The sequence below is a fragment of the Hemibagrus wyckioides genome, linkage group LG16 (genome assembly GCF_019097595.1).
Source record: "Hemibagrus wyckioides isolate EC202008001 linkage group LG16, SWU_Hwy_1.0, whole genome shotgun sequence".
NCBI lineage: Eukaryota > Metazoa > Chordata > Actinopteri > Siluriformes > Bagridae > Hemibagrus > Hemibagrus wyckioides.
This window is the reverse complement of record NC_080725.1, coordinates 525,001-540,157: the sequence shown is the minus strand read 5'-3', so window position 1 is coordinate 540,157 and position 15,157 is coordinate 525,001. Positions and strand designations below refer to the sequence as shown.

At 38.2% G+C, this 15,157-nt stretch overlaps 1 protein-coding gene across 3 annotated transcripts; it reads right to left on the bottom strand.

Moving 5' to 3' along the window:
• Positions 1–2,257: 2,257 nt before the first annotated feature.
• Positions 2,258–13,812, bottom strand: ca9 (carbonic anhydrase IX). 3 transcript variants are annotated; one of them, XR_009206828.1, is made up of 13 exons: positions 13,252–13,774; positions 9,329–9,361; positions 7,368–7,538; positions 7,122–7,264; positions 6,805–6,897; positions 5,833–5,899; positions 5,547–5,704; positions 5,200–5,326; positions 4,999–5,052; positions 3,467–3,481; positions 3,248–3,341; positions 2,812–3,039; positions 2,258–2,711 (listed from the first exon to the last, which is right to left on the bottom strand). XR_009206828.1 is itself a non-coding variant. In XM_058410987.1 (12 exons), exons 1-12 carry the CDS (start codon positions 13,358–13,360, stop codon positions 2,979–2,981), a joined length of 1,125 nt encoding a protein of 374 aa, XP_058266970.1. In that variant the 5' UTR covers positions 13,361–13,774; the 3' UTR covers positions 2,258–2,978. The 3 variants fall into 3 exon arrangements, 2 of the variants coding, with proteins under 2 accessions (XP_058266970.1, XP_058266971.1); XM_058410987.1 differs by having other exon boundaries at positions 2,258–3,039; XM_058410988.1 differs by lacking the exon at positions 7,368–7,538 and having other exon boundaries at positions 2,258–3,039; positions 13,252–13,812.
• Positions 13,813–15,157: the final 1,345 nt, after the last annotated feature.

Here is a 15,157-nt window from a genome sequence, read left to right as displayed (position 1 = left end):
GTAAGAATAATATCCCCCCCTGAGATGAGGCTGATCTGTGGTACAATGACTAGTTTCCATGACCCTGAACTGAACCCAGCAGTGGTGTAAGATTAAACGGTGATTCCTATAGTCCATAAAAAATGATAGTGACTTTTATGTTTAAGATTTATCTCAAATTCTCATCTTTGCCATAGTATCTATAATGAGGAGTTTCTGCTATTCTAGATGTGTGGTGTTGACATCATACATTATCACATGAATTTTCATACTGCCTTCTATTTGTGTGTCATAATTTTGAAAGAATATGCAGCTGTTGCTTTAATACCTGATGATGGAGAATCACAAGGTGATGTTAATATGCTGTGCTGCTCACCTGAAAGGTAGATTAACCCTTACAAAAGGGGTCAGTCTTCTGCTTTAGCAGTAACTATTTGCCTCAAAGGCGTGTTTCGTTGAGGCGTGTGACTGCCCCGAGTCATTCAGGTGTGAATTCCAGTAAAGTCAGACAGGTTAGGGCTTATACCAGTTGCTATGAGTTAATATCAATGTTAACTTTTATTTCAGAAAATGACCATGTGAGCTAATATAAACAAACACACGTGTTTGACTGGACATGTTGTATAGGTATGTTTCAGTGTTTAATGGACTGTGAATAAATAAGGTTTCGGATCACTGAAACTCGACATGTCACCATTTCCTGAAAGAAGCATTCAGTCTTGTTTAACCTGCAAGTCATAAAAGAGTCATGAACAAAGAACAAAGTTAATTTTTCATCAAATGTGTGTTTGCTTGCTGCAATATACACAGGGATCTGATCACATTTCGGTCACCTGACTCCTCTCGACTACGTAAGATCTGGAAAAAAAAAAAGGTGCACTCACGTCACAAGTTTTTTTTTTTTTTTTTTTTAAACTGAAACGTCAGGAAAGAACTTTTTATCAGCGCAAACAGGGCACAGAACTTTACTAGAGCTAATAAACTGGATGCTTCCAACCTTAAAGTATGGAAAAGGTTTAAGGAATTCTTAAAACTAAAGAGTTTAATGTCATTTATCCTGAAAAGAAGCACAAATTTAAGAACATGTCAGAACTACAGCTCTCAGCTGACACCCTGCTGCACTTGAAATCATATTTTGGTGATCGGCTCTCATATTTTTAGGTGGTCTAATCTGACTCATTAGATGAAGATGTAGCACCATTTGATCAGCTCTGTTGTGCATCAATGGATTATGTGCTAAATGACAGTGCCTCCATTTTGTGACGATGAAATAAAAGTCTAACCTTCTTCCCAATTCTGCTCCTGAACTCTTCAAGTAAAATCTGTCATATTGAGATAAAGTCTGCTTTCTCATGGACCAGTATTGGACAATGTTTGATTATATAATAGGTGCATCTACTACCAGCATATCCTTACTATATAATATTATTATTACAATATAATAACATTATAACTAAGACACTTACCCTGTGACCCATTTGCCCTAGTTGTTGAGAAACTGTCTGTCTCAGATGACACACCTGCTCTTTTTCTCCATTCCCCATTCTATTCTATAGTCACTAGTATAGTTCTGATGGCCCTAGTAGGATTCCCCGTGTGTCATAACTGTAGAAATGTAGGCCTGCTGTCCTGTGAATGGAAGTCACCCTCGGCGCTCTGGACTCAGATCACCTTCAGGAACGATGCACCAGCTGTTTTTAATCGAAGACATAAATCAATTCCCCAAGACTGAACATGTTAGTTGTGGAAATAGAACTAATAAATCAACTGTATTAGTAAATTTATGGTATTCCTACAGGCATAAAATAAATCCTTTTGGCCAAGGTTACATGACAGGTAGTCTAAAACATTGCTGTCACATGTTACTGCTATGTATAAGAGTCTTTGGTTGCAGTGTGATTAGCAGCTTGCACTTCCTGCTTGATGCTTTCATTTACTTTTCGATGACAAGGTTGCCAGATCAGTTCAGGCAGCAGTATGAACTTTGACCGAACTGTGAATGTTATCAGAGTGCACCTGAATAGACATTGTCGTCGTAATCGGAGCGAATGATTCACAAACGGCCGTCGCATTACGCTGATTACATAGTGACTCCTTTGCTCAGTCACTGTGTTTAGTTAAACAGACGTGTCACAGTTTGCCCATTTATCCCATTCTCGGCCGTCCTGTTTGACTGTGGGAAAGACCTCATTAGTTCGTTCCATGTTTTTTTTCCTCTCCACTGATTTTAATGTCCTGTGTCTTGAATTTGGTGCTAATTTCATCACTTACACACACATTAGAAACATGAAGACATTTTATTTGCCTGGATAGATTTACATAGAGCATTGTAACTGAATCACTGAGAAGATATTTTTGTGCGTATCATAGACCATTAATAATATGAACAACTTGGTACCAGATAATTGAGTGCTTAATTTAAACATGGCACAAATAAAGAAGAAATGGTCATAAATAGGTCATGGACAAGACATCGTCCACCATACGACAATAAAATACATTTATATACAGCAAAAAAAACAGAAAACATCAGAAGAATGGTCTGTTTTCTCAGTGAGACAACTGGACAATTTCTTCCCTTACTGAGTTAAAAAAAACACACAAGTCCTTGTAATTATACGGGGATGTGGTGGGTCAGTGATGAAGGCATTGGGCTACTGATCAGACGGTCATGAGTTTGAATCCCAGTGGCCTCTGCTGGACCTCTGAGCAAGGCCCTTAACCCTCAACTGCTGTTTTATAAATGAGATGAATTTCAGTCCCTCTGGATAAAGCCTGCCAAATGCTATAAATGTAAAAGAAATGTAATTCGTCTTAAAACATTTTACTTACAATAAAGGTGGCAGTTTTGAGAGAGGAGTGTAAATCTGTACCCATCAACAGATTTTAGAAGTCTCAGGGGTCAAAATACTGTTTTTTGTTTAACATTCCCCAATGTCTTTACAGCAACTCCAAAAATATGAGCTTGTTTGTTTGACACCATAGCACACGTGGCAGGTCTACACATCTTCCTTGTTCGCTGGTTTATAAATAACATTTTGTCTGGCTTCAAGGTTAGATCTGTGGAGAGAAGGAAGTATTATTTTTCACGAGGCTCGGTGAGGATCAGTATCGATGTGCGTGTGAAGTGCGGTGTAATTGGTATATATAACGTTTATATCATGAAATTATGAAAGCTGTTAAGTCCAAACGGTGAGAAAAAAATGAGAAATGAAGGTCATCCAATTTTCCTACATTAACAAACTCAGCACTTAGGTGAGTTACTCACTTTGAGTGTTTTTGCCGCTGTTGATAAGCGTACAAGAAGAAAAGGAGCAAAGTCAACACAAACAAGACTCCAAAGGCAATAGCCAAGATATCACCTGCAGGCCAGAAAGGATTCGTTTAGAAACAGGATTTTTTTTGGTCATTATACAGAAATACAAAAAAAATTAAGAAGGTTAATTCAAATTAAGAAGGTTATTTTTATTATAAGGTCAGGACATACCTCTGGACAGTGCACCTATAAAGAAAAAAACAAAACAATGCAATTTACTAAACTACAAGATATCAAGCTCTTTAAAACATCTTGTGTCAAGAACACATTTTTGAGGGATTCAGACAGCTCTCAGAAAATGTCGTACATTAAAGCAGAAGCCGAGAGATGAGCAGCAGTTTTGTTTGGACTGTCAGTCCACAGGAATGAAAAAAAACATCCACTGACAGTGCTGTGAATGAAGCCTCTTAACTGTGCTCAAGATATAATCCACTTCAAGCTCCTCTGCTGCATATTTGCACTGGAGTCTGTCTGCTGGTGTGCGGGCGAACTTTCAGCTCAGCACGTACTCACAGAGTTTAGCATCAGACCAGCACTGTGGGCTCATGAATTATTATTATGTGAATATTCTAACACAGGCAGAGTGGATCTGTTAGTGCAGAGCGGTTCTTAAGATGGAGTTATAGTTATTATCCTAATAATATTTGTTTGTTAAGTTGAAGTTTAATCCAAACCTCAAAAGCATAAAGGACATCATATTAGACATGATGTGTTCTGCTGATGGAAAGTTCAGGAAGAAAATTGGAGTGAAAATATACACGTTTATATAATGTTCATAAAAACGTGCTCTGTACTGAGTGTGTCCCTGTTTTAGAGCCAGAACTAGATCAGCGTTGTCCCGCTGACGGGCCAGCAGACACGTATTTATTGACTTGTCTCTAAGAATGTATGATAGGCAGCTGGTCGGTCAACACATTTCTATTGATCCTTATACCTGACAGTGCTAGCAGTCTTAGCTAAACAAAAAAAAGCTTGATTACGCCTGCAAATTAATTTAACAAACCGTGTGTCTCCTATGTCAAGAGCCTGCTGCAGTAATGAATGAATTTAATATCATGAGACATTACTGAAACAAAAAAACAGGCATTGGTAAAAAATATTCAGACGATGAGAGGCCAGAGAAACATCAGGAAACATCAGGAAAGAACTTTTTATCAGAGCAAACAGGGCACAGAACTTTACTAGAGCTAATAAACTGGATGCTTCCAACCTTAAAGTATGGAAAAGGTTTTAGGAATTCTTAAAACTAAAGAGTTTAATGTCATTTATCCTGAAAAGAAGCACAAATTTAAGAACATGTCAGAACTACAGCTCTCAGCTGACACCCTGCTGCACTTATTCCACTAAAATTTAATTCTTTATAGTGGATCTTTGAAATCATATTTTGGTGATCGGCTCTCGTATTTTTAGGTGGTCTAATCTGACACATCAGCTCTGTTGTTTATCAATGGATTATGTGCTAAATGAGAGTGCCTCCATTTTGTGACAATGAAAAAAAAGTCTAAACTTCTTCCCACTTCTGCTCCTGAACTCCTCAAGTAAAATCTGTCATGTTGAGATAAAGTCTGCTTAGATTCTCATGGACCAGTTTGAGCATATTTTTGGTGCATAATATATACAGAACAGATCCAAAGAGACAAGGTCATGCCGTCTACTACCAGCATATTATTACAATATAATAACATTATAACTAAGACACTTACCCTGTGACCCATTTACTCTAGTTGTTGAGAAACTGTCTGTCTCAGATGACACACCTGCTTGAGAACATGTAAAAAGGCATTGCTGTTCACAGGTTTAGAGAAATGCTTCAAATCCTTTTTTCAAACTGGTTAGAGATAAAATTCTTTCTGCATAATGTTATTTGTTATTTTTGAACGTTATGATTATAATGATGCACTCACCGTATCTAGTTTGTAACGCAGGGAATGAGGCCAGGACTTGTCTTCCATTAAGCTGTTGTGGAGCTCTGAAGTTTTTAGATAAACTCTCGTTGTGTCCTGCTTTCAGCGTCTCCTCCAGAGCAGCCAGCTATTTTTAAAAAACAAATGTAACCCTACACCATTTTTAGCCATTATAACAAAGCCTATTTATGTGGTGCTCATCAGGCATTGCCTCTGACACACTGTACTATAAACAAAAACAGAGCCTGATACTGTAACCGTCTACACCGGTTATTTTCATGACACACACAAACTTCTTAGGTGCCCAAACAGTGCATTGGCTACTCTTAAAAGGTGATAGAACGGACCTGTTTCCTTGAGACTGTGATTGTGTCGTTGAATACAGTCCAGTTTACTGACTGGAAACATGGTGGAGTTGTTAGAGACCCAGTGTATCTGTAAAATCTGTCCAGACTGTTTGGCAGAAGGTGACGGACATTAAAACTGGGTATCTTAGTGTCCGACGCTGTAAAGACCACAAGTCACATTTTTCACAATTTACTCTGATGTTCAAACCGATACAAATATGAGAATAATGGATGGTAAATCTGTGAATATAGTAGCACATGCATCTGGGAATTTAAGAATATTTACCCTCAGAGCTGACATCTTTTATTACAGACAGGATTTTTTCATAGTTGTCATTCTCATGAAGACCAATCTGTAATGGAAAATGTGATGAATATACGTATAATGTTAATTTATGAAACATAAATAAATATAAATCCTTATATAGACACAGACCTGTGACTGTATCATAATAGTTTATTTCTATATCAATGTGCCTGGTTTTAAACAAATAAAATTCTTCCACTTTAGCCATTGTTCTGTCCATTAAATGCCCTAATATTTGTCTGTTATGTTGCTTAGCAACCAAAGGTTATTGTTAATAAATTACATTCCATGGTGGAAGAATTATTTATTGCGAACACTCGAGGGTATGTGTTACAATGATTTTTATCTCTAGTAAGAAGGTTGTTGTCATTAGTTTTGATACAGTCACTGTAACGTGCATCTCATTATGGCATATTGCTTTATATAAACTTGTTAATTATTGTTATTATTTTTTTTTAAAAGTCTACAGGTTAATATACAGCTCTAAAGTTACCATCAGGGGCTTCCTTTTCACAGGGGGATCCAAGTATAGCATATTTAGGAGGTAAAGAATACTTGAGGAATTCATTATTAGCAAGCATGTGTTGTATTTTGAAATAGACTCTAGAAAGGACAGGGTCAAATATTTGTAGCTTAAATTTATATTTTTTTTTTTGGTTCTTCTTCTTCTGAACCCTTATATGGTAGCTCAGTGGCATTGTCAGGAGGTCATGATGTCAAACCACCAAACTGTCACTGTTGTGTCCTTGAGCAAGAACCTTAACCCTCAACTGGCCATTTGTATCTTGTCTCAGTTATATGTTTGGATAGATGTGTGGAAATGGAAATGCTAAAGGTTCTGTGTTGGGTACACTATAATGTAGTTTTACCAAATTAAACATTTTAGAAAGAAGATCCAAATATCCCTCCATGGAAACGTTTTTGACTTCTTTTTAGATGTTTTATTCTCACCCCGATGAAGGCTCCTAACACAGCAAGTCCATCTGGTTTGCTTGCAGCTTCTTTGACACTGCTATATTTTGAGTTATAATGAACCACATGGATCTGGAAAGGAGAGAAAAATAAGACATCGTGATGGTTATGTTGCTGTGCTGTATTGCACTGGGTATTTGTGGTGCTGTGCACCCTCAAGGTCAACACAGAGAGTGTAAACACTGTTTAATTGAGTATAAACAGCCATTGTGTTGCTTTTTCCTTCAATAATCCTTTATTCATAGAAATATGTACTGTGAGTGGATAATATAAACAATGTTGTTGGCTGTTCAAACCTCTGCAGGGAAGTGAATGTTATCGATGGTGTGCTCTGAACCAGGAACTTCGGTGTTCCCCCAGTGGAAATGCAGCTGGGCTGCAAAGTAGATCTCATCAAACCCTTGTATTATACGCATAGTGTTGGGCAACTGGAGCTGCACTAATGGGGAAAAAACAAAATGGACACACACAGGACTGACTGATATGTTCCACAGTAACACCGTAAGATGAAAGGCGTGAGCTAAACAAATCAACTGACTTACAAGTGTGACCGTTGTTTTGCAGTGTGAGTTCTGGGCCATCACTTAGGTCATAACCGTCTAGTTTTATAGCAGGAAGCCTGGGATCATAGGTGACTTCTCTAGTCACAATGTCAATAGGAGACTGAGATTTTCCATTGCAGGCCGTGAAAGTGCTCAGCCATGATGTCTGATCTGTGTGAAAAAATGGTGATTGCTGCCCTTGTGGTGTCACTGAGTTAATTATAAAGCTTTGGTATGAATAACTGAGCACATTAGTGTCAGAAAATTAATGGGATAGTTATACATTCAACCATTAATACAAACCAAATTGCATGTGTTAATATTTAAAATTTATCTTAATTTTGATAAGTTGAAATGTAAGAAATGTACAGAATAATTCAGTCACGCCTTTGTTATGCTCAATGCCAACATGTGTGTCGTCATAAACTACCAAGTTATCAGCGCTATCACTACTATTACTAATGGAAACTTGTTTTAGAGCCAGTCCTAACTTGAAACATTAATGTTAGTTTGAATTTATGTAGATTGGTCTGTAAACATAGTTCCAGCAGCCTGGGTTAACCACCAGAGATGGTGAGAATAAACTTTTTGTGATCATGACACAAAGCTGAGACCTTCCAAAAAAGTCATAAAGTGACAAATGACGCACTATTTGCCCAATGTGCTGGAAAGTGTCATTTTAACCTTGGGGCAGGTGTACAAGTAACAACAACACTGACCTGGTGAAGCTGAAATACACATATACGGTGGAGAACACTGAGCTGTGTGTTATGATAAGGTCTGGGTGTTTAGTCCATCTCTTAGGCCATGATGAGGGTCTCCAGCACCTAGTGGGTCAGTTTTTGCATAGATAAGGGAGTCCCTTATGTCTTTACTTATTAACAGATGAACAGCTGGTCTGGGAATCAGATGGCTGGTGTCAGGTCTGTATAGTACTATAGGGGATGTAGGGCACAAGGAATGCTTTGCAGGCTTGCCTTGATGGAATGCTGCAAGCTCAATCAACTGATTTATAAAATTGGGTGATATAGTGATATACCTTGGCTTCAACCACAAGGTCACCAAGGTGTCTGGCAAGGTGAGTTTGTTGGTAGTAATCATTAGCAAAATGGTGGTTTTTGGAGACTCCCTTTTTTCAGATCAGCATATTGCAATAGGCTCGTAAGGAGAAACCTCTATAAGTGACTCACATGAGGTTTTTGGAGAATTTAAGAGACATCTCTCACTCCTGTAATCTATTCTGTACAATAGACAAGTAGCAAAGCATGCAGTGTGTGAAAGCTAATAACAATAACAATGCTATCTATGAAAACTAGCAGGCACTATCAAGTTCTGCACCATTTCACTAGAAAAATGCTTGTAATATATAAAATGTACAAGGATCGCAGCAGAAGAGAAGGAGGCTGGCGTCAGCTTTGGAGGAGTTATTCAGAAGCTGATATGCAGATAGCTCTGGATGGTGCACATGTGTTCCCATGTGTACAAGGTGAGAAAAAGAAAGACCAGGTACAAGACTTCATGCCTTTTTTGGGCACAAGTACACAAGAAGGTATCCAGATGATTCTCACCATGACTGGTGGCTAAGAAGCTTGAAATAGAACACTGGGTTTGAATAAAGAGCTTCATGAATAAACATCGCCTTCGAGTCTTATCGAGGAAATACAATTAAGGATCACAGCCTGCCTAGAAGTACTAATTAATCTTGGTTAATAAGTGACCAGCTTTCAGAGAGGAAAGGCCGCAGGAAGCACTTTCCTGATATGTTAATGATACGGTAATGATTTGTTCTTTTCAGTTGCTATCACACATGATACAGCTAATTAGCACTCATTGATCATGGTGGACTGGCTAAAGGTCTTAGGGAGTGGGTTAAGGATCCCTGTGATACAACCTACAATATTACATGATATTACAACCTGTGATATTACACCACTTTGGCATGTTGTGTCATATTAGCTTACCTTGATAGCCCCAGTGATCGCTATGGGACGAGCCTGTAAAGAAATAATAAAGTAGGTTAAAATGGCATTAACTGTGAATTGGCTCATAAGTATTAAAAAACTCAGCTGGTTGCACATTTTCCTTGTGACTGACTTGCAAAGACTACTGCACATGCATTCTAACAACACTGCTTAACTCATATTATTAATATATCTGGAGAATAATAGATATAAAGATGGGTCAGATATTTGTAATTGGTAAAACTCTGAGACAGAAGGGCTTTCGAACCCAAGCCCGGTGACTGCTAGTGCATTTAGATTCACATGCTCTCAGTATGAGGTACAGGTGCAGTAAGGGAAATGTCCTCTCTGTTCTCTCATGTCAGCTCACTTGCACAATCCTTCCTCCGTCCAGCTGGCTGAATGCAGGCATTATGCTCCTGAGAGTGAGCCTTATATGGAGTCCATTTAAAAGAGCTTTGGCGAGTTACTGATGGCCATCAGGACTCCAGGCACTATTGTTAGATTACATGGTGGGTCGTGCTGAAGTTACAGAGATCAGCTCTTTAGTGTGGAACTTAAGAATCACAGAGGAATAAGAAAAGAATGGCTCACATGGCGAAAAGTTTTCTTTTCTGTTTAGACCTTTAATAGTTCATTATTATTTACTAGCTTTGGAGCCGCTGAGAACTGAAAACAGGAATGTTGAGATATTGCCTAATATTCTCAGTTGCAATCAGATAACCTGTGGCATAATTATTATTATTAATTTTTAACTAATAGTGAATCATAGTGTAAACACAGTGTAAATTAATATCATGTATTAGCCCCTAAACACCTGGCGTAACAATCAGTTTCACTTAAAAATGTTGCTCTTATAATTAAAGGCCCTATCTGTACATAGACCGTTTTTGATCATTTCAGAAGATTTTGTGAAGACTTGTTCAATCTGGCAGGTTTTCTGGGTGTTCTGAGAATGTTTTTCTAACCTCCTACACCATCGCTGCATCATCCTGAAGTGTAAGAATATCGACATTAATGTTTCTCTATTTGATGTCTACTCTAGAACTATTTCATTACATTACAGGCATTTTTGAAATGTTATATATCAGAAACCTTGATGAACAGCTTCTGAATATTTTAATAGCGTTCAGTGTTAACACTCCTAGGAGTTCTTTAGTTTATCCTCCTGGGAAACCTTTCCAGGCTCTGACAAAAGGTTTCAGAGAAGGTTCCAGTTAGAAACTTCTAGAAAGCTTAGTACTCTAAACTGCAGTGTCGAGGTGGTGCACAGAGGTCAGAGGTCTGCAGGGTCCCCAGTTCCATCCTGAGCTCGGGTTACAGTCTGTGTGGAGTTTCACAGGGTCTCCTGTGTCTATGTTGGTTTCCTTCGGGTTCTCAGGTTTCCTTCCACCTTCCAAAACATGGCGGTAAGTGGACTGGCTAATCTAAATTGTCCTTTGGTGTGAGTGAGTATATGAACGTGTGTGCACGTTGCCCTGAACTGGACGGCTGTCTCTGTCAGGGTGTGTTCCTGCCCCATGCCCAGTGTTCCCAAGAACCATCATGACTCTCACCTGGGAGATGCATAAATGAATAAAAGAGCCTTTATTTTGTGTGTTATTCAGTAATTACTATGAAATATTCAATGGCTGCAGTGAAACTGATGTAGGGATAGAGATATAAGACTGTGGAGCTGTGCACTGACAGGATCCTGGGAGTTTAAGGGGTTAACCAGTGTGTTCAATACACAGACTATATGTAATGTTTACTCTGTCGAAAGAAAACTGGAGAATTTGGACTAGAGGTTGATCGAGTACTCTAATGTTGACTGAATCAAACCATAGTGTATTTGTCTATGAAGCTAAACAAGTATCTCTACAGTTGATTGGGGATTATACCTTTAAACCAGACTTGGATGTTTAGAGGAAACACATCACCTTCCCTTCTCTGTTTGCTTAGCTTCACAATTCAGGAAAGTCAACACCAAATTAATCAATGAATTGATTTCCCATTTTTAAAAGCAGCAGCTATGTGAAAGATAGACACATTGTGTAAATAAGCAAGAACATGCAGAGGTTTAGGTCTGGAATGTCTGTGTGTGTGTGTGTGTGTGTGTGTTTGTGGTATAGTATTTTAATATTGGGTATTAGTCAGTGTGTGTTGCACAGACTGTCCTCTTCTCAGCAGTGTTTCAGTTCGGTGGAACATGACGTGGCCACAAGTTCAAGTTTCAGTGACTGCCCATTTCAGGATTAAAGAAAAATTAATAAAGAAGTCCAACTCAGACTCACAACTCACACTGCATCACACTGCAGATATGACTAAGGGCTTTGTGTTTTACTCTTCCGGCAAAATCCTTTCTTATAAACACTGTTCTGTAGTGATATGAATCATTACTCTGTATAATACCAGACATGGGACACTACTAGATGTAAATACTTTTCTACACCCTTAAGTTTATCCCTTTACAAGTTACCTGTTTATTGCATCAGGTTTCTATGGATTATGTGAGCTAATGGCAGATTAATTTTCTGGGAGTAGTTAAGAAATCCACTCTGGTGTTTTTCAGCTCATATGTGGCTGTGTGTACGATGTGTGTATGATTTTACATTTCTGTTTGTGATTGATTTATAGATTATTCTAATGATCCAAATCCACACAAGTGGACTGTTGTTTTTCGGTGTTTAGTGGATTAATTCAGAGCAAACTTGGCAGGTACAAAGGAAATGTTTGTTGGTTATGGCACCGCTTTTCTGTGAAAACGTCTTAGTTCAGAACCTGCCATTGAAAGAAAACATTTTTGCTCTACTTTTGTATGACCTCTGATGCAGTGAAGTATATTCAGATGTGCCACATGGATCATCCTATCCAAAGATCTGGACCATTTCTGTTTCACATCATTAAACTACACAGAAATATGTCTGTATTTTCACATTACAGATTTATAAAGTATCATGAAAGTAAAGAGATGATGTGCATGTATAGTCAGTTTTTAATTTCCTTTAAATATAACATCATCCAGAAGGACATTAGGAAAAAAATATATGACAGGATGGTCAGTGGAGAAAAGATTTTCTGCTGAACCAGCTCACTACCAGGGAAACAGTAGATCAATTCTCAGCTCAGTGTAAAAAGAGTGAAAGAGGGCATAAAGCCTTTTGCCTACGTTTCCAGTTCTTGCTCAGGCTTAGTCAGGGTAAGGGAACGTCCACACCGTCACGTAGTCCCGGGAATTTAGCCATAACAAAACCACAAGCTGTAACCAACGTCACTAGGAATGTCCTGAATGAGCTGGTGAGACTGATCTCATTCTGAATAAAGACTTCAGAAAATCATCTCACTAACAGGTAAAACACCACATTATGTTGAGAAGCAGCAGACAATATTTCAGCCACATCATGATATTTAAGGTTAAGAATTGTTATTCAATATGTATTGATTGTTATTATTTCCTGTGTAATGTATTTGAAAATAATATTCAGCTGCACATAAATAACACAGAGGTACATCATGGTACAGAAAGCAAGAATCAAAATAAAATCTGAACATGAAATCAAAAGTAATAATTCATGCCAAACTGAAGATTTGCTTTTTTTCTGCAGATGCAGACTTAACATGTACATGAATAAACATCAAAAAATAACTAACTAAAAATAATTTATTTCACTTAAACAGAAGTCCACTTCTTTCCACTGACCACTCTGCATCTGACCATGCATGTCGTTTGTGAGGAAAATACTCTATTGCATTTTTATTACACAGATTGCATCATGTACTTCAAAGAAAACTTTACAGCAGCCTTAAATCGTATCTAGTCCTCCTTATCTACTACATGTCCTTTTTACTGTTTGCTACACATTTAACACTTTGTACGTATTAACCAACAATTTAAATCATAATAATAATAGTAATAATAATAATAACTGGTATGTTCTACTCACTTTTTTCATGATCATCCTCATGTTCTTTGCTCAGATCTTCTTCAGAGGAACTGTCCCCCAACACCTGACTGTGGACAAGGAGGAGAGTGATGAAGAGCTCTAACTGCATGCTGACTTCTGCTTCTCTCTTCTTCTTAGTAAGTGAAAGTCTTGCAGGCACACACAATTATTTATACACTCACACTTTATATACACATACACAAACCCTCAACTTCACTGACTTGCAGGTCTGTCACCTGAGGTGGAGCTTTAAAGGCTGCCCTCAGGAAAGCCACCAATCAGGAGGCATCAAGGTGCCCAGGACACACACTCTCTCTCTCTCTCTCTCTCTCTCTCTCCCTCTTTCTTTCTGTCTTAAAGACTGAATACCAACCAATCTAATCTGTTAGTCTCCTAAATTTTGGCAGGCTTGGCCCCCTATGCCACTTCAGTCTCACCCTCATCACACACACACACTGCGCCTTGAACAAAGTCCAGTCTAGTGTTATGAGCTAAGAAAAAAACAGCTTTAAACTCTTGTTTGATCAAAGCGCTCACAGAATGCTTTGTGTTTTTTTGCCCCCTGAACTGCCCTGTCATTCCTCCGAACCCCACATCCTCCCCCTTTCTGCTAATTGCCCTTAACCTGTACCATACTTCTTAAAACTACTTAAAAGAAGACTCCCAGTATTGTGCAGTGTGTGTTTGTAATACAGCAGTAAATAATACATTGTCCCTTCCTTTATGAAACTAAACACTTTTTATCATCTACATTCTCAGAAGACTGAATCAGAGCAAGGAAACAGCAACAGACAGGCATTTTAGGTATTTTAGACATCAGGCAACAGGATGTGAGTTTTGTCATGACGATTTTAGCAACACTTCCAAAGAAGTCCACTTTGACTCATAAGTACCTCTTTCTCTGGCTCTAAGCTCAATACTTTTAAGGGAATTTCTGGGTTTCGAAATTTTTTAATAATCTCTGTGATATCTTTTACTGATCATTACATTCTGTTTACAGAAGCCAAATTGTTCAGTGCATAACATGATAAAGTTCAGCTTTACATCCCTTAATTTATCCAGCACAATATCTTCAGGGTTTCTCAGCGATCCCAAATCCTGTAAAAGTGAACAGAGAAAATGGTAGCACCAAGTATTTCAGAGGTCACGCAAGAGGATTTCAGCTGTTGGGCAATTTGGGAATGACAATTAAAAGGAACCATCCTTCCAAAAAAAACAACCTATGTTTACATCCTTGACCCCAACCCCAATCCACTTTAGTTCCTTGGAACTGCCCACCCACCTCCTCGTTATTCTCATCAACACACACTTTGCCCCAGGGCTGTGAGACTTACTGTATGTGAGCTTATTAGGTTCTGCTTGTAGTAAGGAGCAAAAGAAAGAGACAAAAATAATTTGTCTGATGAGATCTTGGGTGATGCCTGCCCCCTTTCCCAGATTAGTGAGTGAAACAATTTGGCAACAGCAGGTATTCTAGGTATTTCAGAGGTCAAAGCATGGGGATCTGCCTGTGGGCTCTTGATGTTATTGAGGCTTTTAAATAACTTCCTCACATCCTTTTGCACCTCATTTACCTTCAGTATTTGTGAACAAGCATGAATGTATATAGAACTGTGTGTGTGTGATATATATATAGCATATTTGCTTATAAAATTCACCACTGGGCTTATTAATATTTCTGCTAGTCATTAGTTTAGCAAAAAGCCTTTTTAAGAAACTAATAATTTCTGTTAAACTCACTTTCAGTAAACACACAATGCATGCTGAACATCTGTGGTGGAGCTCTGGATTGGAAGGAGCTCTTGAAATGTGCAGGTTTTAATATATTTTTAATTCCTTTGTTATCAGTGGAAATCCTCCTCAGCAGTGAACTGTCATTGTACCTAGGATTACATCTGTGTTTAGA